The sequence below is a fragment of the Castor canadensis genome, chromosome 1, assembly GCF_047511655.1.
Source record: "Castor canadensis chromosome 1, mCasCan1.hap1v2, whole genome shotgun sequence".
Taxonomy (NCBI): domain Eukaryota; kingdom Metazoa; phylum Chordata; class Mammalia; order Rodentia; family Castoridae; genus Castor; species Castor canadensis.
The window spans coordinates 172,142,787-172,161,539 of NC_133386.1; the positions used below are offsets into that span (position 1 = coordinate 172,142,787).

Genomic DNA, 18,753 nt, shown 5'->3' on the forward strand with positions numbered 1-18,753 from the left:
TCTCGGTGCTGATAGGCTAAAGCCACATGGCCCACCTGACCATTTTTAAGAGTGTAAATTTTGGATTGCAGCCTGGATTATAGTCATGAAACTGGCAGGACAAGTTACTTAGTCAGCTTCCTCTTTTGTGAAATATGGAAATAATACCACCCCCAAGCACGTGAAGAAGATAACTGCTGACAGGTCCTTCACCAAACTCTCTGCATATAAAAGGTTGATACAGCATAAAGTCAGTGTCAAACCATTAGCTGCTCATCAAATTGGTATTATTAGCCCGACTGAAAAGCAGATGAGATCACTTCCTCTTTAATTCCCCTACCAGATCTTATGCGCACGCCTCTTTTAGCACCTAGCACACTCTTGGAATTTCTTGACCACATCTGTTGGGAATTTTTTTTAACCTTGGTATTAGACCACAGGCTCTTTGAAGACTGAGACCGCATTTTATAGTCATCGGTATTTGTGAAGGAGGGATCCCCTAAAGATATCAAAATTCATGGCTGCACAAGTCCCTTATTCAAAATGACCTAATAACTGTATATACCCTGCACAATATTCCCATGTACTTTAAATTGTCTTTAGATTACTTATAGTGCCTAATGGAGTGGAAATTTTATGTAAACAGTTGTTGTGCTGCATTGCTTAGTAAATAATGACAAGAAAAAAACATCTGTACATGCTCATTTCAGATGCAGTGTTTTTCCCCAATGTTTCCTGTCCATAGGTGACTGAATTGGAAGATCTGGAGAGCAAGGAGGGATCACTACATTCATTATGGCACAGAGCAGGATGGGGAGAGCAGAGAGGTAGAGTGCAAGAGGCAGGGTGTGATGTATTGTTACTTTGAGTTGAAAGCCAATGAACCTGAGAGAGAACTGGGTTTTGTTTTGCAAAATACCTGGTTGGATATTTGGGTAGTGCAAAGTGAGGACACAGAGTATGATCCAGGAGAGGAGGGAGACACAGAAACTCAACCTGCTTTGTGGTTAAAAAATGAGGGGGTGTTCAGAGAGCTGGGGAAAGACCCAGTGAGTTGAAGAACAAGGAAACCTAGTAAGGCAAGGAGACTGAGAAAGGTGAACTCCAAGACAGGGGAGATCCCCAGGGGTAGAGATCACTATGAGATTTTTTAAAGAAATGATATATCTAATATTAAAAATTTAATTCCTGTGCAACAGGACATTATTAAGAGTGATTATAGTTCTTCAGAGAAATACTTGAGATTCAATGGTAAGTGAAGGAGATCTTTTGTATTTTCTTACTTTCTGAGCTTTGTCCCCTCTGCTTTCCATGAGCACCCATTTTTCTCATGATATATTAAAAATGGTCTTGATGAACAGTTACAGCCCTGCCCAACTCCTTCAATCTCACTGGGGAGGGAAGGACTAGGTAGAAGATTGGTCACATTCCACATTAAAGTTGACATAGACTGAGGATATAGTAGGATATAGAATTCAGTGTACATGGAAAACCAAAGCTAAAGACTTAGATAAACATAAGCCCTAAAATCTCAGACATATTAGTGTTCTTTGCCATAAAGCATGCAGTGGAGATTAAGTTGGGGTGTGTGTGCATGTATGTGCATGTAAAAGCACATATCTTTTAAATAAAGGAAAGAGAACACATATTGGTAGGTCTGGAACACCAAAGGAACATCCAGATTGTCAGGGTTTAAATCCCCCAACTCAGCTATTTAATAGCCACTAAATTGGGATAAGTTACTTCTTTCTGATCCTCAGTTTTCTCAACCATAAATGAGGACAAAACTACTAACCACCTTATAATTTGCTTCAGCTTTCAAACCAAATCCATGTAAAGTGCTTAGAAAAATGTCTAGCACTTAAGGGGCACTCACCAAATGTTAGCTGTTGGCGTCCTGCATCCCTTCAACCTATTTTCACTGGAGGGATGCAGGAACTGTCAACAATTGCTCAAAAAAGGGTAAGAGGTTCTTACATACCCACGATTAGGAACTCCTGGCTGAGCAGCAACTTGGGTATCTCTAGTCCATTTTTTCTGGCAGTGAGCTCCCTGGTTGGCATCATCAGCATCACCTGGGGGCTTATGAGAAATGCCAGCTCTTGGGCCACACCAGACCTCCTGATTCTCTACCAGACTGTGGTACATCCTCAAGTTTGAGAACCTAAGCTCTATTCTCTCCAGAGAAGGATGGTAATGGAAGATTTGATGTCTCCTACAGGATGGGTGCTCTTTAAAGTTTCCCTTCTGAATGCTATCCCTAATCAACCTACCCTAATTAGCAAATGTTATTCCAGAAAAGATCTCACGAGCAGAGTCTTAAGTGAGAAGTGGGTCCACTTAGGTTTTATTCTATTTTCACTTTCTCATTCCACCTGTGGCCAGACCCACTTACTCATTACCACCCCCTGATATTTGTTCCAAGTTTTCACTCCATCTTGCCTCCTTCAGAGAGGGGTGTCAACGAGGTCTCTTACAAATATCTACCAAGGTTCCAACGTAAACAATTTCTTGGACCCAGAAGGTTCTAGTTTTAACCAGTCCTGCCTATCCAGTGTTTCAGGACTGGAGTTCATTCTAGGGCCCTAGAATCTTGGTTTTCACCATGACATTTACAGAGCAGCCAAGCTTGCTCATTGAAAAGCATTCCAGCTTAGCTGGCTATAATGAGGCTGGCTGGACTCCAACAGTTGGCAAACACTGTGACACATTAAATGTCACTGAAAGTTTTGTTTAGTTTTAAATTGAAAAATTGCTACAGTTATGAAAGCTCATGAATTTTGCCTAAAGAGGAAAAAAATGCTCCCTTTCCTTTTCCTTTGTTTTTCTACACAAACTACTTTTCTAAGAAATAGCCAACCTCCACCTGCACCTTAATCTCAGCTCAGATCCCCACCCACTTACACACTAATGAGCACCCACCAGCCATAGAGCTCACCAATAAGTACTTGTTTCCAGAACTCCTCTAGCTGGTGAGAAACAATGTGCCACTATTACTCATTCAAGGCAGCTCTGACCTAGCAACAGGTTCTGACACCCATTTTCCCAGAATCCTCAACCCTTCCTTTATCTTTCCTTCTTAAAAGAGTACTCATGCTTATTTGTATACAAACATCCATTACTAGCAGAATCTTACATCAGGTCTTAAAACTGGAAAAGCACTCCAAGACACTGAGTTTAGACTCCTGCATTCAACCTTAAATTATTATTCTCATTGTACACATGACAGAGTGGAAGCCTGGAGAGTAACGCACAAAGTCCTATAGACATTAAGTGCAGAACTCAAATCCAGGTCCCCTGCCTCCTGGTATCTCTTTTCCTGAACCCTATCACCAACCCCAACTGAGCCGCAGTACTAGAGAACAGCTCTGCATTTGCAACATTCTTTCCAGTTCCAGCCCAGGATAGAATTTTCTCTTATGTGATTTCATCAGTATAGTGAACCTGAAGGTATCATCTTTTTTTTGTTCAGCCAATCCCTCCTGCTGGCCTGTCTTAGTCCCGCCATTACAACACCCTGCTTTCTGTGCAAGTGTAAGCATGTGAGTACCTGCATGGAGTGATCTGGGAGGACCCAGCCCTCCTGTTTCATTTGCTAACATTTAGGTCAGGAGTAGACAGAGTCTTGACTGTTTCGTGAAATAACTGTTATCCAACAGGCTTGAAAGCAAAATGATTGCCAAAAAGACCAGGATCTACAAAGGCAGACCTACTGGGTCTGGAGGATTAGAATTCTAAGAGTGGCTGAGGCTTTGACCACATCCCATTGGTTCCCATTTAGGCCATTCATTTTGTTTCAATTCTGGGAGGGGAGAAAAAAACAGGTCTAACAAAAAATTCACTGGTTATTTATTATATAGAACTAAGGATGTCTTGCCTGTGCTGTTGTAACAAAATACTGGAGACTAGGTAATTTGTACAGAACAGAAATCTATTTCCTCACAGTCCTGGAGATTAGGAAGTCCAAGATCAAGGCACCAGAATCTTGCTGCATCATTGCATCGTGAAAGGTGGCAAGGCAAAGAGAGAGCAAGAGGGGGCTAACCTCACCCTTTTATAATGGTGCCTGTTCCACTCCTGATGGCCTAATTGCTTCTCAAACTCTCACTTTCTTAGTACCATTAGAATGAAAATTAAATTTCAATATGAATTTTTAAGGGAACAAACATTCAAACCCCAGTTCAGGGAAGACCCTACCAGGCCTGTCTCCCCAGCCTTTCCAACTCTGGACCTCTCTGCTCCTCCTCTCCACTGATGAAATTAGTAGGCAAAGCAGGGTAGGGAGAAGGGCTGTGACCTGGCCACACATACTCCACTGGGCCTCACCCAAAAGACTTGACTCTCTAATTCCCAGTTCCATCTGTGAAATATACTCTTTAAAGAGTAAATGGAAACAGATATTGCAGTATCCAGCAAGCATCAGCTCTTGTTTCCTCATTCCTGATAATATTACTGCATATTTTCCACTCAAAGGCATTTGCATTTTAATGAGAGGCAGTCTCTGTCATAATAATCGTTAAAAAGATGAATCTCTAATGGTGGGTTTTAGACCTCAAAAATAAATCCAAGAAGAGACGAGCAAGGTAGTCACAGTTGGCAAGGGATCCCAGATGACAACACAAGTTGAGGAGGCTCAAGAGGCAGAGTTGGGGGAGTAAGTAAGAAAGGAATCACTAGGGAAGCAAGGAGAATTTAAATAGCTTCCTTTGTCTTTCTTCTCACGGGAAAGGTCCTGATTATCACCCAGCAACTGTGGAGTTGAGGTTAGCATACATTTATTGAGCTCCTACTATGTGCTCTGTCCCCAAACCACTGCCAATGCTTTGTTTTTACTTCGTCCTCCTCTCCATCCAAATCCTACCCTACTCCTTTGTTTCCTTCATCCCATTCTTTCCCAATCCTCCACACCCAGACACCACCTTGGACTCTCAGCTGTCTTGTCTGCATAAATATCATAAGAAGGCTATCTCTTGGTACAAACACAGGGCACACAGAATAACCAAGTTGGCACTAATGGCATTTCCAGAATATTTCTCTGGTAATGAAGGAGCCAGCCAAGAAGATCCATGACTTCCTCACAGCCCAGATTATGTTCAGGAACCTCTTCTTATTTCTAACCTAAGCCTCAGTGTGTGCACCCACAGCAGGCACATTTCAAGGATGGACCAGGCTTCCCTCCAGTCTCTCCATAGGTCCTCCTCTTCAACCTGTTGCACTTTTCTCCCTTTGTAAGAGTGGGAGTGTGAAGGAATACAAACTCAAGTCCATAAAATGTAGCTTCTGGCTCTTAAAATCTATGCCAATAAATGTCACAAAAGTTACCACTACCATGTGAGGTCAAGTTACATTTTGATCTGCGTGCCAAAGCTTGTCACTATGCCTGTGACATTAAAGCCTAAGATCCTATCATTTAACTCCAAGACTGGACAAGAGGCATCCAGGTACAGAACACAGGACAGCAGTGCCCCCAAATGGGCCCTTCAAAAACATCCATTCCAGATTGGCAGAATGGTTCATGATAGCAAGCATGAGGCCCTGAGTTCAAACCCCAGAAATGCAAAAAAAAAAAAGAGAATATAAAGAAAAACATTCATTCCAATGCCATATTGGGGACCACCAGGCTAGACTTACCTACCTGCATGGGCAGTGAATTTTCTATACTAGGAAAATGTTGTTCACACGGAAATGTAGCTGGGCTACATGTACATTGTCAAGTTCAACCTTCTCTACATGGCCTGTGAGGCTGTTCCTCTTGCCCCACCTTCCATCCCTTCTAGAACCACATAATGTTCCCAATGCCTTTGTGCAGGATGGCCTTAACTGGAATGTCCTATTTCCCCCTCTACCTACACAGTCCTGGGTAAGTTGCTCTTATCAGTAACGATTCAACTCAGCTGTCACTGCCTTTTGGAACTTGAATGTGGCCATGAACAAGAGGACGGCTGGCTCAATAACCAGGAAGAGCTAGTGTTGAATCTTTGTTCATTCCCAAGTCCTTCATTTCTGAAGCCTCGGTTCCTTCTCTGTAATACTAGAATAATAACACCAAGCTTTCAGGATCGTTATAACAGAAAGATGAAAGTACCTAGCTGGCACGCAGTGAGCACTCAAATTCAATAACCATTTCCACTCTTTTCTGATAACTCTCCAGTCTGCAATTCCATTGTAGACTGGAATGGATGCCTGTCTCTCTCCATCACTATGTTTTTATTTGTGTGCCATTTTAAATCTATTTTATCAATCTATATTTTATGTACAGTAAAATGTACCTATCTTAAAGTGCATAGTTTGATGAGTTTTGACAAATCTAGACACCTGTGGATCTGGAACATTTCTATCAATCCTCTAAATTTCTTTGTGCCCCTTCTCAGTTAATCTCCACAACCCTACCCCTGATCCCAGACAACCACTGATCTCTTTTTATTGCCATAGATTATCTTCTATTTTAGTAGAACTTCAGATAAATGAAATCATAAAATACATACTCCTTTGAACCTGGTTTCATTCACTTGGTGTAATGTCAAGAGATTTTTTTCATGCATCTGAGGTTGGTTGCTTCTTACTGTACTTTTAACTTGGCATGATAATGTACCTAATTCCTCCACTAGACTATAAGACCCTCAAAGACGCCATCTTTTCTGTCTTTGGTTCCCAAATTAGACACAGTGTTAGAGGACAGAAGGAAGGGAGGAAGCAAGGGAGTTGCCATGGGGAGTTGACAACATCTTATTGAGACCTTGTCATCCATCCACCCTTGGGAGGCAGTTCTCACAATACCTAGCAGAACCCCATATACAGGCACTTACAGCAGCCAGTCCACGGCCACCAGTAGGCTGATGTCCTCCGTTGGCAGGCCCACAGCTGTCAGAATGAGGAGCATGGTGACCAGCCCAGCACTGGGGATACTGGCTGCGCCGACACTCGCCAGTGTGGCTGTAAGGCTATGAGAACAGAGAAGTTCAGGTCATGGGAAGGGAAAGAGTTTTGGCAAAAACCATTCCCAGCAACTGTCAGATCCAATTTTCCTGCAGTCATAAAGTCCCTTCCCCTCTCCCCAGGGAATCAAGACATTTAAACCATGGAGACCCAGGAATTAAGGTTTGTTTGGATTCCACCCAACTGTGATGAATGTTAAAACTTCATGAGTTGGAACCTGAGTCCCATCATGACACCCAATTAGCCTACTGTATCACCCAGCTCAAATAAGGTAATTGTAACTCTAAACATGGGCAAGAAAATATTAAAGAAGAAAAACAAGCCCTTATCCTCCTATGGGAAACACAATTACATTCATTTCTGCTTACGCCTTTATGTCTCTGAGCACCAGAGTTGTTTGGACTATGTGGCAAGAGTCTAAAGAGGTCATTGACAATGTTAATAGGAGAGCTCAGAATAGGAAACATCCAGACCGAACAGAGTAGAGATCAGGGGAAGAAATCAACAGATTCCGAGTGACATTAAGTTTCAGTCATGTGGACATTTCTCCATGAACTGGAAAATAGATTATTCAGAAAGATGGTGCCAGGGAATGATAATGGAATAAAAGAGAGTTTGCTTTCTGAAGCATCTCATCCTCTTTTCCAAACAATGCCAAAGGTAACCCAGCACCATTTTGAAGTCTGTCTCTTGGAAAAGGTTAATTTGGAGTTCAAGTACCCTGTCTACAAGAGAGGGTCTTTGAGCCTCTGGGCCAGCAGTAACTCCCTCCCCCCTTTTTATAGATGCTATTTATAGAAGCTGTCCTTTCTAAATGGAAGGATGCTTCTGAAAATAGGGATTCCCAACCTGACTTGGTGAGTGCTAAAAGAAAAGGGGGTGCTGCTTTCTTTGCAGTTATAAAATTCTACAATTTCTAGAGTAAGCACTCAGGATCCAACTGAGAGCCAGCCTCTTAGAGGTTTTTCACCTAGTCCAGGCAATCACTGTGACAAAGCATATAATCCTGGGCTCTTACAGTTGGGAGGGACCAGAATTTACCTAATTTTGCATTAGAGGAAATGGAGTCCCCAGATATTCTGTGAGTTGAGCTATTTATTCCACATTGCCTCCCTTCCTCAGCATAGTACAGATGCCTTCAGTGGACGTGATCTATGGAATCCATCTGTACCCTTCCTCTGTCCCACCAGTGTGGAGCTGGTGTCAGGGTTTAGAGTTCTCTATCTCCCTGAATCCACCTAGGTCATAGTAGGTAGAGTGAGGAGTGGCTAGCCTTGAAAGTTCTGCATTTGAGCAACCTCTCAATTCAAATCCCAGCTCTACCACTTCTTAACCACATGACTTTAGACAACTTAATCTCTTTGTACTTTGATTTTCTCATGTGTATAAAGGAAAGAATGATGGCAGCTCACTTATGGGAGCAGTCAGAAGCTTTCAGGGGCTAAAAGGTATAAAAGCATGTAGCAGAGGCCAGGCACATCACAACCCTCCAGCCAACTGAATTGTCATTCTTATCAGGAAATCTGGGCAAGGTGAGGCTGCTTTGTAATGGAAACTGCCCCGAAAGCCCTGAGAGCATGAAGGTGGGAATTCTCAGTCTTTTCCCCCAAAACAGACAACAGCAGGGAAGGGGAACTTCCTAGGTTTTAGGGACCTTGGCCACAGTCACTGTATTTACACCAGTCTTTTCTGTTATGAATCACTATTATGTGTCCTTTTGGACTGTGACCATTTTATCTGGCTAGCTTTTGGTTGTATGAGACAAAATTCTATAAGAAAATTCTTCTTGGAAGTTGGTCCCTTCCCCCTCATAATACCCTCACCCTCCCATGGGCAAAGAGTTATCTGGAGAATTCTAAGCCCTGAAGTAACTCCCAGCCAGTGAATTCCCTCTGTCCCTGGTGCCTTTTTTGCTTTGCTTGGCCTTCCACTCTCCTCTCCTGCTTCTTTCCAGAGTCTGTGCCAGGTTCTATATGCACAACATCAAACGGAACCTCACAGTGACCCTGCGAGGTACATATATGGTAATAATTGCTCCTCCAGAGCACAGCCATCACATGGTGGCTGTAACAATTAAATAAATTAGCACATGCAACCCAGCAATGCAGTATAGTGGAGGCAGTGAGTGTAATGGTTACAACCACAGGCCCCCAGAGTTAGGTAGCCTGGGTTTGAAGCTCATTTTTACCACTTACAAACAGTGTGATCTTGGGCAACTTATTTCACCTTTCCGTGCTTCATTTTCCCCATCTGTAAAATATAAAACCCAATACCTATTTTCTAGTGCTGTTTCTAAGTTAAGATTCTCAATAATTAGAAGCATATGTCAGCATTTAGAAACCTGAGTTTTAGGAATTCCTCTAGATGGCTGTGTGACCTACTCTCTGAGCCTCAGTTTCCTTATCTACTAGAGGAGATGCTTTGACAAGTCAGTCTATGAAATTCATCTAACTATACAGTCTAGCTGACAAAATAAAAATAAAAGTGATTATTAGGTTTTAATATTGTATCTGAAACCTGATGGGTTTTTATTTTTTCTATTTATTGACTTAGTTACCCAACTGATCTCCAATGCATACGGGAATATTCACTAAATCTTCTGGAATGGTTATAAGGAGGTATGAGAAATTGTGATCCAACAAATATATCCTTGAGGTGGTTAAATACTTCAGAGCTAGATAAATCAAGCTAGGCTCTGAAGTGGTCATTCCAATGCAATAGCAGCTCACAAAACTCATAAATAACACAGCCAGTGAGAATTTCCACTATTACTGCAGATACTGGTCAGTCCTTGACTTTGGACTTTTCTCAGTTTGTAGAGAAATCAAACACACATAGACCCCCGTCTCTTTGGGGAAGTCTGCTAAAGTGATGCCTAGACCAGTGAAGACTTCCCAGGGAATGAATTGTAAACTGAACTGGGCTAACCAGACACACAATTCTTAGCAGAATTTTTAAACAGGGGCAGACCACATTATCTAGGGTTTGAAGTGTGGGAGGAAAAAGCTAGTGCCTTAATCTGAGCACAAAGGACATTACCTCTCCTTAATGTCCAGTTGGGAGAGAAACCACAAAACCACTATTCTAAAAGCTTCCTTTGGTTCAAATTCAGAAAGCAGATCATGTGTACTGGAATGAGGTTGCTATAGAATCAAGATCTGACTTATGCCTTCACTGCTCATAGCAGGGAGACCTGAGTTTGTCATACAAATGCTCTGAATCTCATGTTACCAGATTGTAAAATGGGAACAATGACTATCCATCCCTTCTCTTCAGATTGCTGGGTGTGCTTCAGGTGATATATGTTAGGAGACTGCCCCCAGAGAGCTACCAAAAAAGCAGAGCATTCTCTTTATAGAGGCTGAAAATGTATATCAGTGTCTTCCTAGTCTTTTCTCAGAATGAATTATTTGGGTCATAGCTGTTACAGTTTTTTTGTAATTTTTTTTCTACTGTAAAGTGCATTTGTTACACAGACTGTGACCCATGTATTTACCGATCTCATAGAATCTGAGGGAGGAAAGGAAACATAAATCACAAACTGAAATGTCCTAAAGGGCCAAGTGTTGGTGGTAGGTGATGTGGCCATGTATAAATGATAGGGAGAAGGAGAGACTGTGGTAAGTAGAAAACACCTGTCTTATAAGATAAAACTAGAATTGTTTTTACAAACAAAGCAAGACTGAGCCCATGGTCTACCAATTTACAGGCCCTTCTTCTGAATACCTTCCCCATTTATGCATTTAGAGATGAGGAAATTGAGACACTGGGGCGGTAGGGAAAGGACATGAATAAGAGGACCAATAGCTAGCGCTTTTTTTTTTTTAACTTTAATTGAAGCCAGAAATTGTCTTCTGGCTTAATTTAAGCTCCAATTTAGAGCAGGACCAACAAGATTAAAATGATGATTGCACAGAGTTTTACTTCATGCTGCAATGTCCATACAACACAGAACGGTTTGAAGATTGGAGGTTTTCAATGACTCTACCTGTAAGCATGAAGCTGAAAATTTGGCCTGGCTACTAGATATGACTTTTACGTTTATGGAGAAACAGTGTACCTTAAATGACCACTCAGGAGAATGTGTGTCCCAAATTTTTTTAAAATGATGAATATATGGTAAAAAAAAAAAAAAAGAAAGAAAGAAAGAAAGAAAAGCTTTAGTAAAAATAAAATTATGTACTATTTATTTGTAATAAAATGTTATGTTATATTGAGGAATCTCTTTCTTACAGTATTTCATCATTTCTGCCACCATCCCCTGAAATATTGAAGGGAACATATTTTAATGAAGGAAAAATTGGATCAAAAAATAGCTGATGTCAGCCCCTGTCACAATCTGCCAGCCCATGACTAGTGGTGTGGCCCTTGAGAAATCACCATGATTCCTGATCATCATCTATTAAACAGGCATAGAAATAACCATCCTGCCTACACTACCAAGATTGTTAACAGTCATTATATATCCAGTTCCTGAAGGAAGTTGACAAGTGCAATATAAGCACAAGGATTCACACAAGTCTGCTTCTTTTCTGTCACAATCTTTTCCTCTGAAGGTTACCAATAATTCCTTTTCTGTTATTTCCTTTGTCAGGAGAACTGAAATTCAAGCAGTCTCTGTCTAATGGAGGCGATGTGGAGGGGTTACAGGGTAGATGGCTGTTTCTCCCCCACCTACTTCACTTACCTTACGGTCACAATCTGACCCCCATCCAGTACCACGCCATTCATTTGGGCTATAAAAATGGCGGCCACCGCTTCATAAAGGGCTGTACCATCCATGTTAATGGTTGCTCCAACTGGGAGGACAAATCTGGTCACACGCTTATCAATTCCCAGATTTTCTTCCAGGCAACGGAAGGTGACAGGCAAAGTTCCGGCACTAGGGGACAAAGGGAGACAGAGTGTTAGGTCTGCTTTAGAGAAGCAGGACAAAACACAAACTAGGATGACGCTGTGAAGTTTTTGTTCTTTTATTTCAATCAACAATGTGACATGCACAAAAAGCAGTATCTGGACACAAATTAAAAATCAGTGAGTTAGAAGCTCAAGTTCAATCTTATTAAGATGCTAATAAGCAGAAAAATTTTTTGTTGGTCCCAGTTTTTGAGATCTACTCAGAGAGTCTTTTCTTCCTTTGGTTCCTTTTTTTTCTTTTTTTCTAGCTTGGATTAAATATTAAAACATATCTGGCTGCTCACATGAATTGGGCTACAAAAAAATTGGGTCAGAAAAGAATCAGCTAGCTGTAAACAGTAAAATGGAATGAGGAATTTTCAAATGACCCATAAGTTCATGAAAGAAATTTTATTTCCAATGAATGGCTACATGGATTGCATCAACCCCTGGGAATTGCCCTGAGCTGGGCCTGCTAATTTGGAGAATATTGGTCAAACATACCAAGCACCCTTCAGCATGAACCCAAGCTTTGAGCAATTCACTGGGGAATCTCCCATGCAGTCAACTCCCTGATACAGGGCCATCAGCCAACTCTAAGTCTCTACAATGACATGGGGGTAGAAAAACGTGATTTGTAGCTAATAAAAGACACACTATGCAGTGACTTCACTCTCACTTCTCTCAGGTGGGGGTTAGGAAATAAAACACATGACCCAGCATCAAAGGCGAAAATCCTTGATGTTTTCATGTCTTCTAAAATAGAAGAAATATAAGAGCAAGGATGGTTCAAGACTAGAATATTATTTCCTTATGGACAGAAGTACATAGGAAATTGAGTGGATTTGCTTCAAAGTTTTTTTCTGTTTTTTTTTTTTTTTTAGGGATTTTGGTTTATAATGGTGGTAATGGGTCTTGAACTCAAGGGCTCATGCCCACTACCCCTTGAACCATACCCTCAATCCTTTTGCTTTTAGTGTGTTTTTCAGATAGAGTCTCATCCTTTTCCCAGGCAGGCCTCAGACCACAATCCTCCTACTTTTGCCTCCTGAATAGCTGGGATTGCACTCACTGCCATGCCTGGCTCAAAGTTTAAATAATATTGAAAGTAATGCAGAATAGTCAAATGGCACAGAGGTGGTTTTTGGTTCATCCTCTTTTGATTTTTTTTTTCTATTCAAACCTTAAGCAGAAAAACTGGAAAACCTCCAATGCAAACAGCATTTGGAGATGTTTCCTCTCTTATACTTACAGCCTTAGTCATAGTTACCACCTTTTACTAGCTAGAATTGGGGCTCCAATCAGGCTGGACATAGACTCCAAGGTTGAGGTTTCTCAGAATGGAAAGAAGCCATCATCTAAGTGCAGTGCAGATTCCAGGGCCTACTTAAGACCAATAAACTCAGAAACTCTTGAAGTAGGGAGACTCAAATCTGCATCTTAAACTACCTGCAAGCTCCTAGTAACAGTCATAGAGAAGCCAGATTTATTATAGGCCAGTCTTTGTGATTATAGGTTAGGGCTCTGTGGAATGCTTCCTGCTTGGTCTCAGGTAGAGAAAAGAAATGAATGTTTGGTGATAGCACATTACTAAAAACTTACTGCCCAGATGAAAAGTTGAGCTCATTTACAAGCAGGGGATGCCATTGTACCTGGCCTGTTGCACCAGATGTTTTAATGACAAATTGGTGTCCCTTTGTTCTTCTCACCTCTTTCCCCCACCTGTCCTTGGGACTATTTCAAAAGGTTGCCAGGAGACCATAACCGGCCAAAAATGGCCACTCAGCCGTGGTTGGTGGCTGGAATCCTCAATTGTTTGGCTCTAAACATATTTCTGGGATCACAAGAATACATTGATTTTATTTTATTATTGAATTCATCTTCCCAAAATGTCATCAAAGATCTTTAGGCAATTAAAGAAATTGGGGAAAATGAAAATATTCTCTATTTCTCTACTGAAGAAGCTTTATATTTGTGTCTTAAAATTTCGCATATACCCAATCAATCCAAACTGGGACTTGAGATTTTCAATGCTTTCCTGTGTTGACAGGCTGACATTCTCACATAGCTTTTTGGCTCCTTCCTCAAAGGCCATGTGACCATCTTCAAATGTTGCTAATAACAATGTCAGATACTTGAAATTCTTCTTGGCTTTTCAGATTCATTTTAATAGCATGCACTGAAGTCAGAGGCAACACACAGAGATCTGTCCTGGACCACACCCCTCCATCTGTTCTCCTTTAACCCAGCATCTGTCCCCATGGAGATGAGTCTGTCAACCACCTTCTACCAAGGAGGCCGAAAGGATATTTAGTGGAATGTTCTTGGGCTTTGCATATTTTCCCTTGTGACTATTATGGCAAAGAAACCCTGAGTTAATTATTGGTACATGATTCCTGGCACACTGTATTTTTTTAAAAGGAAAGTCCACATCCAGGCAAAAGCAAAATTTTAAGTGAAGATTAAAACCACATTTAAAAAAAAAAAAAAACAAAGGAAGAGGAAGAGATTGCTCTAACATTTGCATCCTTGGTTAGATAACCCAAGCATTTGTCTTTGATTTAAATGCCAGGATATGCCATCCTACATCTGTTTATGATATGCCTTGCCTTAGAAAGGTACTGGGATAATAGTCTAGTCATTCAAAAGAAAAAATATATTTTTAAATAATATAAAGATCAAAATCATAAGAATACTAGAAGAAAACATAAACTAATATCTTATAATCATGGGTAAAAAAAAGTATCTAAGTAAAACTGAATTTCTAACTGCAAAGGAAATACTCATAGCTTTGGCTACATACAACTTAAAAATTCTAATGACAAAAAGCACTGCACATTTTCAAGATCAGTGTCAAGTAGGGAGGGGAGTTATTTGCAACATGTGATGCAAGAGTTGTTTTTGTTTTTTGATGGAGGGGTGAGGCTGTGGTTTGAACTCAGGGCTTCACAGTTGCAAAGCAGGCATTCTACCACTTGAGCCACACTTTGGTCCATTTTGCTCTGGTTATTTTGGAGATGGGGGTTTCACAGTGATTTTCCCAAGCGGATGCCAAACCTCAAACCTTGTGATCTCAGACTTCCAGATATACAGAATTATAGTCATAAGCCACCAGTGCCCAGCTGAAGTTAATGTTCTTACACATAAAGGGAGCTTGAAAAACTAACCAGAAAAGAAGGGATACCCCAAAGGAGGGTGAGCTAGTTGACACATGACTCAAGAGCTAAGGAAAAAAGGAAGACAAAGAATGACCACTAGAAACACAGAAAAATATTTCCCCTCATCACTAATTAAATAAATGCAAATTTGATGAGATTTTTTTTAACAATCAGAGTGGAATACAGAAAAGAGAATGGTATACATGCAGACTACCTGGCCTTGGTGAGCAGGTGGGGAAGGATTCACTCTCGAATAATAGTAGGAATAGTACTTTTCTGGATTCCGATCTGGTGATGTATTTCAAAATTATCAGTGTGCGTACCATTTGACTCAGAAATTCCACTTCTAGACGTGCATCCTGAGGGACCATTAGATAGTCTTGCAGAGACTTTAAATGTATATTACTGGGTGTGGATTGGGGTGGACAACGTATCATAGAACATACAGTGTGTTGTTATGTAGTTCACAAGATAGTAATAAAAATCAATATTAATAGATGTAATTTTTATGATATGCTGACCATGAAAATTAGCAGTTTTTAAGACAACATATATGCATATAAGAAATGGAAAGATACAAAACTTTAGATTAACTAAAAGGTCACTATCAATCATCACTTGGTGATAAGTGATGTTTGTGATCTTCTTGAAAATACTATTCACTGCCTGAACTTTATCACAAGCAAATATCACATTCATAATCAGAAAACAAAAATAAAATTAAACAAGGTTGATTTTAGTTTCAACAAAAAAGTCTTTTTTTTACTGTTTCTTTAAAGAGGAAGCATGTTTATGGATAGTGATACTTAGTCATAGAAAATTTACAAGATTGAGAAGGAAATTTGAAAGTGTTTCACTTCATCTTGGGAAAAGGATGAATCTGGCCCATGGAATTGTACATATTTCCATTTTTTCCCTGAAAGTCCATATTCTTTTAAGTACTGAATTCGCATTGATTTGCAAGATAGAAATGTGACTTGGCTTTTAGGTGGTCACCACTATTTGACTGTTTCCATGACCTTGGCAGGGGTCACTTCACTGGAAGTACATGGTTGGTCATAAGCCCAGCATCTTGGACCTGGGCTTCAGCTGTGGATTTTAGAATTTGCTTGCCCCCTCACACATCTCTATGATCTCAGTCTTAGTTCTGTGACTCAGAGACACAAATGCAGAAATAAAACAGCTATTGCAGTCTGAAAAAGTAAGACTAAATAAAGTCTTAGAAATTCTAAAGTGGCAGGTGCTCTTATGTATTCTTTCTTGTTTTTTGTTCTGTTTTTGCTAATTGCAGTCTAAGATTATATTCAAAAAATATTTTTTCTTTGCACATGTATCTGACATCCTCATTGACTTTCTAGGGTCTGGAACTATGCAATGAAGTAAGAATGGTCTCTCTGTCAAGGTCAAGTCCAGTAAGCTTCAATTTGAGAAAATTAAGCCAGGACAGAATGGTTTATTAGAGGTTCATGCTGAGGTCAAAGACATGACTGACTTCTGCTTAAAAAAAAATTTCACCTACTGTATCATTCACTTTATAAAAGCTGGTTCTCTTATTTTTGAAAAATTATTTACCAACTCTCTAAATAGAGTGATATTTTGTGATAGCATTTCCCAAATTACAGGTGGGATATTAATTAACTAACATCCTGTTTCACCCTTCTGGAAAATATTTAAAACGAAACTAAATTAATGCTTTCTGTAGCAAGTTAGGAATGCAAATCAATAGCATGCATTCATCTAAAAATTTAACAAAAAATATTATTATATTTCCAATATACTTGCCTACCAGCAAAAATGACTAAAAAAATGCCTATCAGAAGGTACAGAAGATCCCAGAAGCCAAAAATTCAAAGTGTTTATCTATTTTGTTCTCCCTTTGTTGGTACTGAGATTTGATCAATTGCGAGGCAGATATTCTATCACTTGAGCCACACCCGAGCCCTGTTTGCTTTAGTTCTTTTCAAATGGAGTTGAATTTTTGCCCAGGCCAGCCTGAACCATGGATCCTCCTATTTCCACCTCTTGCATATCTGGGATGACAGGTAAGGGCCACGATACCCAGCTTACTGGTTGAGATGGGGGGGTCTCATTAATCTTTTCTCCCAAGTTGGTCTCAAACTATGATCCTCCTGATCTCTACCTTCCAAGTAGCTGGAATTACAGGTGTGCCTGGAAAAATGTTCACCTTTTTAATTAAAATATTTTAGTATCTAGGTATGATGGTGCATGCCAACGTACCACTTGGGAGGTCGAGGCAGGAAGATTGAGAGTTCCAGGCCAGCCTGGGCCAAGTGGTGAGACCTTGTCTCCAGATAGATATATATATACATTTGGAGTATATCTATGTATGTATACTTAGATATATAGTGGCAAATAAGGCAAAAGAGTGGGCAGGGAGTAAAGTGATTTCTCTACCTGGAAGCAGTACCCAGGGCAGTGATCCAAGCTTGGAAAATGCCAGCAAAAAAGGAGAAAGGGTTTTTCCTGGTCACCAGAAAGTAAATCAAGGGGAGAAATATGCCCCCGTGGATGATGAGGCCCACGATCACTGTTATCATGTACATCCCCAGTTGCCTAGCAACCACTTCTAAGTCCTTGATTGCAATGATCTTCCCACAAATGAGGCAGGCGATACCCAGGGGAGAGTACCTGAAAAACACAAAAGCACAAAACAGCGTTGAAGAGATTATTACAGGATTCAGGAGCTAAATCTGCACCCTCCCAGGAATGGCACCCAGAGAGAGCCCTTTCCTTTTCTGCACACAGGGTTTTGCTGAGAAAGGGTCATGAGTTGTTTTTTTACTTTGGACTAACTGCCTTAACTGAAGTCTGGTTTATGGATCTAGTGACGCATGCTCTGACAAAAGGTCCAAAGGAAAACTGTGTTGCTGAAGTGAGTTTTAGTAATAAATGGGACTCACTTTCCATTACCATCTGTCACGTGACCACCAAGGTAAAAGTTGAGAGACACAGGTTGTCTCTGGGAATCTTATTTGATTTCTCTGTTCTTCAGTTCCTTTCCAGAAATTTGAGAATAACTTTTGGAGCTTCTCAGGTATTTATAAACTAAGGTTTGTAAATTTGCATTGGTTTTACCTTGGAAGATAGAGAATCAGAGTGAGAGACAGAGAGGGAGGGAGACAGGAAGAGAAGGGGGCTGGCTGCCAAAAGAAGAAAAACATCTGCGCCAAAGAGTACATTAAGAGAAATGTGGTTTTATGTCTTCTAAGTCTGAAAGTATTTGTTCCCTACTTTTACAGCAATGTTGGCTAGCATTTATTGTGTTTCAAGCACTATCGTGAGAGGCATACACTCATACCCTCACTTAATTCTTACCACAATCCTAAAATTTAGGTATTATTCTTATTTGGCAAATGATGAAATTGTAGTTTGGAAAATTTAAATAATCAACCCCAAACCACGAAACCAGAAAGTAAGAGAACAACCTCAGGCTTGTGAAACTCCAGGACTCAGGGATTTCCCCTGCCGAACCAACCCTTCTTTTTAAGTGAGCAATCATTGCTCTTTGTAGATAAGCAGACAATTTGCCATACACCAATTTAGCCCATATAAACTTAGTTTATATTTCTATATTATCACTTCTTTATTGAGAGCTTGGAAACTATTTTGTTCCCACTCTTGGGAACAAAATTTTCTCCCTCACCTGAGTTGATTCTTTGCATGCTTGGTAACATTCTTGTTTGTTTATTTGTTTATTTGTTTATTTGTTTTGTTATCCAATGTGCTGTCATTAGAACATGGATTTATTTAGCTTGTGACAGTT

The 18,753-nt window shown here is 40.3% G+C and overlaps 1 protein-coding gene across 3 annotated transcripts in view; it reads right to left on the minus strand.

Moving 5' to 3' along the window:
- Window positions 1–18,753, minus strand: part of Slc1a2 (solute carrier family 1 member 2) — a 144,924-nt gene that overhangs the window by 20,391 nt on the left and 105,780 nt on the right. For all 3 annotated transcript variants that reach the window (XM_074044485.1, XM_074044480.1, XM_074044491.1), the window contains 3 exons: window positions 17,385–17,618; window positions 11,603–11,797; window positions 6,786–6,920 (listed from right to left, as the gene is read on the minus strand). In XM_074044485.1, coding sequence (XP_073900586.1) covers window positions 6,786–6,920; window positions 11,603–11,797; window positions 17,385–17,618 — 564 coding nt within the window. The remainder of the gene's footprint in view (window positions 1–6,785; window positions 6,921–11,602; window positions 11,798–17,384; window positions 17,619–18,753) is intronic.